This window comes from Azolla caroliniana, unplaced genomic scaffold, assembly GCF_043228905.1.
Source record: "Azolla caroliniana isolate FFs.n. ecotype wild unplaced genomic scaffold, voAzoCaro1.0.p SCAF_3, whole genome shotgun sequence".
NCBI lineage: Eukaryota > Viridiplantae > Streptophyta > Polypodiopsida > Salviniales > Salviniaceae > Azolla > Azolla caroliniana.
Genome location: NW_028230438.1, coordinates 16,292,015 through 16,305,218, shown reverse-complemented (window position 1 = coordinate 16,305,218; position 13,204 = coordinate 16,292,015). Strand labels below are relative to the sequence as shown.

At 44.0% G+C, this 13,204-nt stretch overlaps 1 protein-coding gene across 1 annotated transcript; it reads left to right on the top strand.

Annotated features, from left to right (window-relative positions):
- Positions 1–735: 735 nt before the first annotated feature.
- Positions 736–1,472, top strand: LOC147866324 (uncharacterized). The gene is made up of 3 exons (XM_087317494.1): positions 736–917; positions 1,011–1,135; positions 1,324–1,472. The coding sequence occupies exons 1-3, from the start codon at positions 789–791 to the stop codon at positions 1,412–1,414; spliced, it is 345 nt and encodes a 114-aa protein (XP_087173620.1). The 5' UTR covers positions 736–788; the 3' UTR covers positions 1,415–1,472.
- Positions 1,473–13,204: the final 11,732 nt, after the last annotated feature.

Sequence of the window (13,204 nt, the reverse complement as noted above, 5' to 3'; positions counted from 1 at the left end):
TATTTGTGTATCCTTTTGGATGTATAGTATAGTCTCTTTTTGCTGGAAAAAGAGAGGTATTGAAGATTTTCGAGGAAAACCTTAGTACAAGCCTTACAATATCTGAAACAAAATTGCGCAAAAGCTTTAGTACGATGAAAATCGCTAATTTTAAACGTAGAAGCGTCTAAACGAGACACAACCAGAATATATATGTCATTAGACAATGATAATAGAACTTACTATTTATAAAAGAGTTGAAATGATACTCACTCACAATTATCACAAAAAAAGAGATGAAACGAAACCCCATCACAATGATATAATCACTATGCCAGAGATACCAAATCTACATACGTAATTACAAACGAGTTCAAGTCCTAAAATCAGAAAAGTAGTGATAGATATTATTAGTATTTTGCATTTTATCTTTTTTTTTATTTCATGCTGTTGGCAAGTGCAATGTAAATCCTTTAGGTATTGGCTTGATCCCATAGCTCAACTTGTTGGCTCCATGTAGATGTTATTATAAATGCATTGTGTTTTCTCTCACAGCTCATTTATTGAAGTCATCATATTTTTGCAGTTTTTGCTCCTCATGCTGTCCTGTTTGTACATTAGTTTAATATATCTTCTTTTATCATATCATAATAGCATACTCCCCTTGATTTTAGAGTTAAGTCATGAAGCTCCCTCTGTAAGAATCCTAGCCAAGTTTGTGATGAAGTATACTAGTGCATGCTAAATAAAGTATTTTTTGGTGATTAACAGCATTTGGTTTAGAAAAATGTTTTCGAACAACACATGCTATGCTGGTACTACACGTATGGATGTGCTTGGTCAGGCTTCGATCAGAAGAAAAGGATGGGTCAGATTTTGGGCAAGCCTTGTATGAAGTTTATAATGAAGACCTAGAAAGACGTGTAGTGGCAGCAGGGGTTCGTAGCCACAATCCAAATCTGTTTATACTATACCTTCTTTGTTTTCCATAAATTAGGGCCCTAACCACAATATTTGTTGTTTCAAGACAGGTGAAAATGTTGTTTTCAAAATGGATGAAAGAACTTGAGAAGATATTCTATGGGTCTGTAGTTGCATATGATACAGCCATGAAGCCTGAGGCTGCTAGAGATGAGCTTGCTAAAGCCCTTTGGAGGTAGGAGAGCACACTTAATTCCTAGTGAATAAACAGATCAGATGGCTCTTTGAGATTATTCTATGTAGAGCCTGATTGTGAGAATGTTTTGATGCAATTATTTTGGGAAAATATAGTTGAATAATCTGTTGTACATGCTGCAAACCATACTCAAGATGATGAAATACATGATCTTGTTCTGTTTGCAGGAATATGTTTGCAGAGAATGATGAACCGATGCCTGTTGGAATACTGGCAGTACCTGCTCAGGTTAGGTTATACCATAGTTTGATAAGTTAAAGTTCAAAGTTTGTTACAAAGACTTTATATTAACTCTGTGATGTAAGCAAGGGCTTTACAATCTGATTTTCCGGCCATAAGAGAAAAGAGAGCCGGATGCGCGTGAACAGGGGTGTGCAAGGATGCACACGAACTAGGGCTTATGTACATAAACATATATGTATTAGACAAAGATAGTTATTCGGTACTTTAAGGATCCCACAAAAAGAGGGGAATAATAGGATATGATGGGAGTGAATCTTGTGAGGGATTGCTGACAGGAACGGCTGTCATCAATGCTGATGTAACCGTCTTTCCTTTGTGCTATAAAAGGGGAGATACGGACTTTTCAGCTATAAGCCAAACCAACCGACCTACACCAACCATCTATTGCGATTGACAAAGTGCAATAAACCTCATCAACAATCCCATCTATCAAGTAAAGGAGAAGCATATTGAGGTGCGGTATCATCACATCCGGGAGCTCACAACCGAGAAGAAGCTCGAAGTTCGGAAGATTGACACTGAGATGAACATCGTCGATTGCCTGACAAAGCCACACCCAGATCAACACTTCGGAGCACTAAGGACAAAGATGGCACTACGACAAGAAACCGAGCAAAAGAAAGTCGAATGAGGAGCAGAAGGTAAGAGTAGACCGAATCAATCATGATAGTGAGCCATGCTAGGCTCAACACGGACCTCACCCATGCCGACTTGACTATATGCCGACCGACTTATAACATAAATCTAGATTAGTGTTATAATCTAAGTTTACAGGGGAAACAACCCCAAACACATGTACATGTAGGAAAGAGTAGTCCTTTTAAGGGGGAGTGTTTTGGCATAAAAGGCCGACTCCCTCCACTTTGTATTCTAGTGTGAACTCGTCCACATAGTTAGGGCTTAGTATATAAGCAATAACCTAATGTTGTAAAGAACAATCTTCTTGATCATATATCAGATATCGAGTCTCTAAGAGAGAGAGAGAGAGATAGAGAGAGACAGAGAGAGAGAGAGATAGAGAGAGAATGTAATAAAGCTTCCATTAAAGCTTTAAACTGTGTATATCTTTGCTTCTCTTTCTCTGTTGTTTTTTGAGTACGAACTCAAACAGATCCTCATACACTTCCGCTTTATTGACCAAAGTGTTGTTAGCCGACAAGCTGGACACGTGCCGAAGACGGATCAGACTGACAAAGTCCCCATACTAGAATGAAGGGGGAGATTGTTGAGATACCAGTCCCTCCGGATGGGGATTTGAGAAGCCGGAGAAGAACGAGCCGGATCAGAGTATCTAGAAGGATATCCGGAAGGGGTCCGACTAGATCCAGTGTGAATCGGAGGAGAGACAAATTTGTAAATATGTTTCTTATGGGCCGTTGAGGCTACATTTATAAATAGCCTGTAAGTTATATGTGTATAAATTAACTAGGGCAAATGGGTAGTGGGTCATGATGTTGTTATTATCATTCTTGTTGTAGAGTAAAAGACAGTGAGAGAGATAGATAGAGAAAGTGTTTTTGTTGTAACTGTTGGTTGGCGAAGGTAAAGCTCGAGGTCGTTGCCTGTGAGACTCATACTGTTGTACCTCTCCTCTATAGTGATTCTGTTCCAAGCTCTAAGAACTCCCGTGGTTTTTCCCGATTAGGGTTTACCAAATATGTCGTGTTGTTACGTGCGTGCGTGGAGAAAGGCGGGACCACGGGGGTCTTGGACTAGGGAGTGGAGGAGAAAGATTAGCTAAAGAGGAGAAGAGAACGAATATGACATTATGATAGAAGAAGAAGATGCAATCAAGATACTCAACAAGAAGTTCTATTAAGAAATGAATGATTACAACAAAAATGGTGGCCACCATGGCCGCACCAAACGACTATATGAAAAACCCTAAAGGAAAACCCAAGAAGAAAACCCTAACCGAAACCCTAACCTTAAAACGAAATGGGAAGAAGTAGAACCCTCGACTAAGTGGTATACCTTACTCACACAAAATAGGCAACCCCCACAATGGTGCCTTCTCTCTCCTTTTATAGCACAAGGAGGGAAGACTGATTACAAAAGTGAGACTAAAATATCCCCTTTCATTCAAAGGGGATATTTGCCTTGATTTGGGGGAGGGTGAGATTGATGGCCCCTTAACTCCCACCTCCTCACAAACAACTAGGTACCTATGTACCGCATAGTACCTCTCTCTCTCGCGCGCGTGGATGTGCGTACAACCACATCACCTTTATACCTTTATTACTATTACAAATACATTATGTACGTGTGCAACGTTGCACATCGCTCTTTGGCTCTCGTTGCTCGGGTTTCCGCTTGTGGACGAAAATCTTCACGACAATGTTAACATTCTGTGTCATCTTATTTCTGGTTTCTTTTTCTTCCATCGTGGGATTGGGACTCGGTTGTGTCCGAGCACTCCTATATATTTTAGTTGATTCAAGCTATTCATGTCCATGACCTATCACTCAAAAGATGTTACACTCATTGAAAAAACTCTAGGTTCAAGCATTAGAGTGGCCCATGTTCTGGGTTTTTGTTGCACGAAGCTTACTAATTGGTTATAGGGGGTAAGGACCACTGCTTGGCACATGAGCATTCTGTTTGCTAATACATACTTTAGTTGTTCTAGATCCTAATAAGGTTGTGGTGTGTCCTTTTTATGCTTCGGATGTACAAGCATCAAACATTAATGTTCAACACAAGGTTCCCCTTAGCAAAGGAAAACAAGTCATTCTAAGCTAGGTGTGATCATACGTTTCCTTTTTGGTAAATCCGATGACTCAAACTACAAATACTTGGGAGTGTATTAGAAGGACATAATGTAGACATTAACCAACATGTCCTTTTGTTGTCTAGAATATTTCACTAGTCATTGATCCCTGTTCAGCGAGCAAGCTCAACCGGATCCGGATCGGCTGAATAAGCCAGAGCCGGATCGGTATCCGGATGGTATCTGGAACCAAGAGCCGAATCAGAGAGCCAAATAATATCCGGACTAAACATGTACAAGTCGAGATGTCGAGTTTGATGAGTTAGCATCATGGTACACCCTACCGATTCCAACTCCCGACGAAGAGCCGATTCCACAAGATGAGGCTAGTGAGCCTGAGGAGGTCCAGGAAGACGATGAAGACTTCGGCACTCTAGAGGAGAGTCTAATCTCATTCCGCCTAAGTGGACCTAATGAGCGGTTGAGTCAGGATGACCAATCAGATGAAGAACCGGCGAGTAGTGGAGACTCTGTCGTGCTCTCCCCGCGCAAGGAACCGAAGAGATAGTGTCGTGAAAAATCCGTCACTATGTGCGGATCGTGAGGCGGAACCGCCAAGGTTCTGGACCGGAATGATTCGAAGTTTGTAGTAGCTTTAGCAAGAAAGTATTTAAGATAAATTGAAAGAGAGAGATTGAGATAAGATAGAACGCTTCACTTTAGATTGAGAGAGATTGAAATGGAGAGAGAGATTAATATTGAACACTTGACATTAGATTTGAAGAACATGCTATATCATCAATTGGATAACGCATTTTCTTCTTATTAAATTCTTCATTCATACATCGCTCCCTTTGATATTTTTCATCCACTCTTTTATAGATGCCCCCATGCATATGACGCATGTGAGGGTACAAGCCATGCATTCAATGCATGGAATGCATGTTTTCCATTTGGTGCTCATGTATTGTAACATGTGATGCATGATAACCATGTCACTCATTCAAGCTCTAATATGAGAATTACATGTGAAATTATAATGATAGAAAAAACATTTCTAGAGAAATGACTTGGTTTAGTGGTAAGTTTATTGCCTCCTATCTTGGAGGTGCAAGGTTAAAGGCTTGCTTGCATCCCTTTGTATACAAATTTTTCCTAGGTTTTTTGGTCTAGACGATTTTGTTCATTTCACATCCGATCAATCCGTTCGTCTGGCCAGTCTGGTTCCATCGTCGTCCTTCCGTCTGTTCCGGTTCTTCAAAACTATTTTGAACAACTTGCCCGCATCCATTCATCTAGGTTATACAACCCAACCTTTTTGTGCTCCTAACACATAGATAAAATATAAAGAGATATGGCTCTATTTATATAATGTGGGATCCTGATTTGTCCTATCTCTGAGCACATTCTAAGTACACAGAAATTGAGAGTATTATTTTGAATTGAGTTTATGTTCTGCTGTGTGTGTGTGTGTGTGTGTGTGTGTGTGTGTGTGTGTCTCCTGGGTACGCGTACTCTTTGTGTGTGTTGAGTTTTCCTTTCATCTTTTGTTGCTATCCGGCTGAGCCGGTTTGTCAAACTTTTCCGCACGTTTACTTTGACAATCCCAAACAAACAATTCACAATCACACCATCTATTTTGGTGAGATATTTAAAAATATAGCCTTAGAATGTTTTGAAGTGCAAGCATACTAAAATCTCAATGGACAATGCATTGATGTTTGCCCCATATCAACATGAACCTTAAAATCCTTCTTACTTATCTAAGAAGGAAGCTTGATATTTTATTGTCCTATTTTTTACATGCAACGTTTTTCATTTCTATAGATCTACGTCCCATCACATTTGACTTTAGCTCGTGTGTTGAGCGAACAAGCTCAACCGAATCCGGATCGGCTGAACAAGCTAGAGCCGGATCTGATTCCGGAATGAAGAACCAGATCGGTGTCCGGATGGTATCCTGAACCTAGAGCCAGATCGGATTGTAACCGGTAGGCAGTTAGAGGCCTACGAATCTAGCCTAGTGCGTAGGCATATTTTTAGGACTCAATGTCAGTCACTCGTATGAGCATTGAAGTACATGTCAATAGTTTTGTTAGTCCGTTTAAGGACTTGTATAAAAGTGCTCATTGAGCACATTCTATGTACAGAGTGTTATTTTTGAATTAATTTCACTGTTCTGGTCTCTCTCTCTCCCATGTATTCAAGCTCTCCATTAAACCTCTATTCTGTGTTCTGTTGTTATCCGGACTAGTTGGTTTTGTCTTAGCTTCAACACATTATCTTTTACATGGTATCATAGTGCGAGGGTTGAAAATCCTCTGTTGTCGACACGTGACGTGCACAGACAAACGCTAGCACCCAATAAAGAACAGAAAGGAGAGAATGGACCGAGGAATCGTTACCTCGCTCGTAACGAAGAAGCTTGACAGATCCAACTACGCATCTTGGACGTACAAGATGCACTAGTACCTGCTCTGGCATGGCTGTTGGAGTTATGTCGACGGAGCTAACGATCCGACGCCTGATGTGGCAAACAAGGACGTTCCGACTTGGGAACAAGCAGCAAGCAGAGTTATGTACTAAATTGCACCCAGTGTCGGCGATCAGGTTTGGTGAAGACTTCGAAGGAAGCTTGGCAAATCTTGAAGAAGGTCTTCGCCGCAAGCACCACAGCCCGGAACCTACAACTCCGACCGGAGTTGAGCAATGTCCGACAGAAGGACATGTCGATGGCCGACTATATGGCCCAGATCAAAGACATATGCAACTCACTTGCCTCTATCAACATAACCATCGGGGTAGATGAGATAGTGCAAGTTTGTCTTGGGGGCTTGGCATCAATGTTCGGAGCATTCCGGACGGCGATCTGTACAAGGAAGAATACGCCCTCGTTTTTCGACTTACAGTAGATGCTCCTAATAGAGGAGAATCACGTGGGTGCATCAACAAGCACACACACCGACAACATGATGTTGTACACAGAGGTGGATCAGCCCCGTGGTCATGGGTTTCGGCTCGGCTAGGCCCTACCTTAGTCTCTTACGCGACCACAATTTCGTGACCCGATTACCCAGGAAAAGTAATTGAAGGTGTTTCTCCAAAAGGGAGATAACAAGGATTAGTACTAGAGATAGAGAAAAGTGATAGAGAGTATTGTCAAGATTAGTACTAGAGACAGGATTACTACTAGAGAAAGAGAAAAGTGAGAGAGAGAGAGAGAGAGAGTATTGTCAGGATTAGTACTAGAGATAGAGGGGAAGAAGGAGTTCCACGATCTTCTTGTGGATCTCGTGAAGAGAAAATGGAAAAGTACGGAGGAGAACGCTCCAAGGGTGAGTGCAAATACCGTTCTAATGAATGACACCGAATTGGAGGACGAAATACCGAATTCTCTCTACACAAAGCCACATTGGGCACGCGCAACTACGGAGACTCCAGTCCGAATTGGTAACATCAAAGAACCCGTGCTAGCATTGATTGATCACGGATCGGAGATCAACTTGATGTCCAAGGAATTCTACCGGAAGGGTAAGTGGCCTATTAACACGAATCATGGGTAGAAGATCCGGGCGGCCACTAAAGCAATGGAAGATCTATTTGCGGCTTGTCAGGATGTGACGGTGAAGATCGGGGATGTCGAGATTGACCAAAATTTCTTCGTACAAGACGAGGTCTCACATTTCGTGATCCTCGGGCAACCTTTTATCATGGCATCATGTATGGAGACGAAGGTGCTAGATAGCGGTGCGGCTTTTGCGCGAATTCGGAGCCAAAACGGAGGGAAATCCATCCAATTCCTAACGGTGCTCGCAAATCATGAAAGGAACAAGAGAGAGCATTTTTAGAGCGGACTGTTGCGGAGTGGGGAAGTGATAGTCCGAGAAGCCCTGATACCCCACATAGGAGGAAACCTCTTGGTACAAAACAAGTACGAATCGGTCCGGATGGGGCATCCACGTACACGGCTGTAACCAGAGGAATGAAGAAAGAATACCGAAAAGTGGAGGATAAGTTACGGTCGGCATCAATAATAAAAGAAGACGAAGAAATCGTGGGAATAGTCGAAGAGGTGTTCTATGGGAGCACACTACAACGGTTTGAAGAGCTCGCGGAAGATACAAGCCAGGGAAACCGGGTAATTCCAGTGGAGTCGGTCGAGATGTACGAGATCATTGTGAAAATGGGGCCGGATGCGCTCTGCAAAGAAGAAGCAATGGTAAGTACGAAATACAAGACCATGGAGAAGAAAGTGAAACCAGTCGCGGGACCGTTACCCGCAGATAGTGAACAAAAGAGGAAAGAAGTCTCGGGGGATCCGACACTTCGGAAGTCCATGGATATCAGACATGCCTTTACGGATGAGACCCGAAAGAAACTTCGGATCAGTGGAGGTGGGTTCCTATTAAAGAATGAAGAAGAACGATTCCGTGGGATGCTAGAGCGACATGGGAGAGCATTTGCATTTACATCGAAAGAAATAGGATGCGCTAACCCGAAGATAGTGGAGCCGATGGTGATCTTCACGATTGACCATGTGCCATGGAACCTGAAGCTGATTCCGGTGCCACAGGCGCATATTCCGAAAATTATCGACTTGCTCAAGGAGAAGGTGGCGATGGGGATTCTAGAGCCATCAAATGCTCCGTACTCAAATCGATGGTTTACGGTTCTAAAGAAGAATGGGTCACTCCAATTTATTCAAGATTTGCAACCGGTGAACAAGGTCACGATCCGGAACTCCGGAGTCGGTCTGATAGTGGACGAATTTGCGGAAGCATTTGCTGGTCGCGCGATATACTCCATCGGAGACCTATACTCAGGGTATGACCAATTCCGGGATTGCATACCGGAGATAACGATGCCGTTCCTAGATGACATTCCGATGAAAGGGTGTGCGGTGGAAGAAAAAGATGAAGCTATGGATGAACGGGGATGCCGAAGGTTTGTAATCAACCATATCCGTGATTGTGAGAAAGTGTTACGGAAATTAGAAGATGTGCATATAACACTTTCCGGAGAGAAATCGGCATTCGGACAAGAAGAAATATTGGTAGTCGGACATCTATGTGGGCCCTACGGCCGAAGACCATCACCAACTAAGATCAATGCGATTCAAGCTATGAAAGAAGTATGCGAGTCACAATCCGAGGTTTGAAGGTTTCTTGGAGCATGTGCATTCTATCACATATGGATTCCGCACTACGCACATATTGTGGACCCGCTCTATCACTTGTTGCGGAACGGGAAGAAGTTCGAATGGAAACCGGAACACACCGAAGCCATGAGGAAGCTCAACAAATCACTATGGAGGGCAGAAGCACTAAAGAAGCCGAACTATGACCAACCGATCATAGTAACGGTTGACACAAGTCCAACTGGAATCAGATGGGTCATCAATCAAGCCGATCTGGAAGGTTCGCGATATCTGATCCGATTCGGAGCAAAGGTTCTCAACGAAAGTCAACGCGGATATGCACAAGTTAAAAGAGAATTATGGGGAGTCGTGTCGGCAATCAAATCGGATCGAGATTATTTGATCGGAGCCGAAGTAGTGATCGAAACGGATTGTCTTCCGATACTCGGGATGATGCGGTGTAGTACTATACCGGATGTGGCTATGCTAAGGTGGATTGCATATGTTAAGTCACTTAATCCGGAGGTAAGACACATCTCCAGAAAAGACAACGTTGTAGCGGATATGCTGTCAAGGGCGCGGTTCGGAGATGACATAACCGAATTCGATAATGAAGAAGTTTCCGAAGACTACTTTGCTTTGGAGCACATATGCCGGGTGGACATAATCCAAGAATTCCGGGAAGAAGAATACGAGGGAGAAAGCTTGTTGATCATGAAAATGCTACGAGAAATCGAGGAATCATCGGACAATGAATAGAAGAGAGCCAAGATCCGAAGTAAGAAACAGCAATTCCGAAAGTTCTTCTTGAAAAATGGATTACTATGGAGGGAGCCGAAAAGACCGGATGGCATACCACTTCGAGTAGTCGGGACGAAAGAGCAACGAAACCGGATAATGTCCGAATTTCACGAATCCGATTGGGCTGGACATCGAGGAACATGGGCAACTTTTGTGAAAATCAATCAAAAATATTGGTGGAAGAACATGTACAAAGATATAGCGGAGTTCACGGAAAGCTGCGAGAAGTGTCAAATCTACTCCGGAGTTCGACACCGAGATGAGCTACATCCGACATTCTCACCAACAATCAACTTCAAATGGATGGTCGATATTGTAGCCATGCAAACCGGGATCGGACAAAAGAAGTACTTGGTGTTAGCTTAGGAAGATCTCACAAACCAAGTAGAAGGTCGGGCGCTACGGAGGAAAACGTGTTCTACGGTATGCCAATTCATTTTGGAAGAAGTGTTTTGCTGGTACGGGTGTGTAGGACAAGTGATTGCGGATCGGGGAGAACTCGACTCTGATAAAGCTAGGGGATTCTTCGCCAAACATGGAGTTCGGTTAACACTAACAACGGCTTACAATCCGGAAGCCAACGGGAAGGTCGAGCGAGGACATAGTCTGATCGTCAAAGCACTTGCCAAAGCATGCGATGGAAGGGTGAAGGATTGGCCACAGATGCTTCCGTATGCACTATGGGCGGATCGGACGACGCATAGCTCCGTAACCGGTTACATGCCGGCAGAACTTATGACTAGACAAGCACCGGTAATGCCGACGGAAACCGCAATCACGACATGGACAATGCTACCATGGAAGGAAGAGATGAGCCAGGAAGAACTACTAGTGGTCTGGATATGACAACTGGAGGGAAGACCGGAAGACATAGCGGAAGCAATACGCCGACAACAAGAAGCGCTATTCCGGAATAAAAGCCGGTTCGACACAAAGCACCGACTACGACCGCGGAAGATTGAAGAAGGAGATTGGGTGATTGTCTACGACAGTAGTTTGGATCATCAACATACAACGATGCAGAAGTTCGCGAAAAGGTGGTTCGGGCCATATGAGGTTCGGAAAGTTTTCGATAACGGAACTTACCGACTATGCGAGTTGGATGGAACGACGCTAGGAGTGCCTATAGCCGGGAAACGGGTGAAGATTTACAAGAAGCGGACAGAAGAAGAACCCTATGTGATCCTAGACAAGACCGACCAGAAGGAGCAATCGGACGAAGATCGCGGTGATGCGGAAAGCGAGGAAAGTGGATTACAACTCATAGTTGACTTAAGGGGAGAATTGGAGGAAGCTTCGGATGAAGGTGAATAGCAAGCATCGGGGACTTCGGCACATACCGGAGGATGTGCGGGTTCGGAGGGGGCGAGTGTCGTAGTGTAATTCGCACACTACGTGAAAAATTACATTTTTAGTTTCTCCGGATAGGATATGGAGTACCCAGTGAGAACCGGAAGGAAGAATCGGTGAGGACCGAAACCGGTAAGGAACCCGGTAAGGTGGTGTGTACTTGACCAGATATTGGATACGCAATCGAAGTGGTGAGCCGGTTTATGAGCAATCCCGGCATGGAGCACTGGAACGCGGTAAAATGGATACTCCAGTACTTGAAGGGCACTTCGAATATGTGTCTCCGATTCGGCTCCGGTAAACCTCAACTTGACGTTTTTACCGATTCGGACATGTCGGCTGATGTGGATACCATCCGATCTACATTCGGGTATGTAATGACATATGCAGGGGGAGCTGTTTCGTGGCAGTCGAGGCTGAAAAAGACGGTTTCTTTGTCAACCACGAAGGCGGAGTACATGGCGGCTATGGAAGTCGGCAAGGAAATATTATGGATGAAGGACTTCATCGGTGAGCTCGGTATACGGCAAGATGAATATCGGCTCTATTGCGACAGTCGAAGTGCCATCCACCTTGCTAAGAACGCAGCATACCATTCCAGGTCGAAGCACATCTAGCGTAGGTATCACTGGATTCGGGAGCGAGTAGAAGATCGAGAGTTCGCGGTGACGAAGATCCACACGGCCGAGAACGGGTCAGATATGCTGACCAAAGTACTGATACCCGACAAGCTAGATGCATGTCGGAAGCGGATCGGACTAGTAAGACATCCCATGTCGGAGTGAAGGGGGAGTTTGTTAGGAAACAAGTCCCTCCGGATGGGAAGTGAGAAGAACCGGATGTGGAGTACCCGACAACGGAAGACCCGGTGAGAACTGGATGTGGAGTACCCGGGAACAGAAGACCCGGTGAGAACCGGATGTGGAGTATCCGGCAACAGAAGACCTGGTGAGAACTGGATGACGAGTACCCCGCAAGGAAGACCCGGTGAGAACCGGATGACGAGTACCCGGCAAGGAAGACCCGGTGAGAACCGGATGTTGCAGGCCCAGTGAGAACCTCTCATCGGATGGAAGGGACATATATGTAAATATGTTCCAGAGAGCCCATTGGGGCAATATTTGTAAATAGCCTGAAAGTCATATTAGTATAAATATGACCTAGGGCAAACAGGATCTAGTGTTGGTTGTGTGATTATCGTTGTGGCGATAATTCTAAGTGTAACTGTGTACAGAGAGAGAGAGAGAGGACAAGAGAGGAAGAGATTGTTGCCTCTGTTGTAACCGCCTGGTGGCGAAGCGAGGGAGAAAGAGGTCGTTGCCTCTGTGCCCCATTGTTGTAATCTTGATATAGTGATATATTGCAGTGTAAGGGTTGTCGTAGTTTTTCCCATATTTGGGTCTTCCACGTTAACATCTAGTGCACTCTCTTCTTTACTGTTTCGTGTGTAGATACATCTCTCCACATCCCTATTTTCTGTGAATGATCCGACGTCTCGGTTGTGGCCAAGCATAGCTTAGGAAACCATATTCAGACAGGGTGTTTTTTGATCTTTCCTGTAGACAGGAAAGAGTAGAGCTAACTGAAGATTTCTTGATTTATGCACATTCACATACATATATTTCCTTTCAAGCAAAAACAAATCAGCAGGAGGAATAGCTTTTACTTGAAGGCCAAAGCTTCAATGGGCCTCTCTTTGTCAACAAGCCTTCTTACCATAAAAGGATTCTCGCTTCTTTGTTATTAGCCAAGGAAAAGCTACCTTTTTGGGTACGATTAACTGTGTTAATACTAATCTCAGCAACCC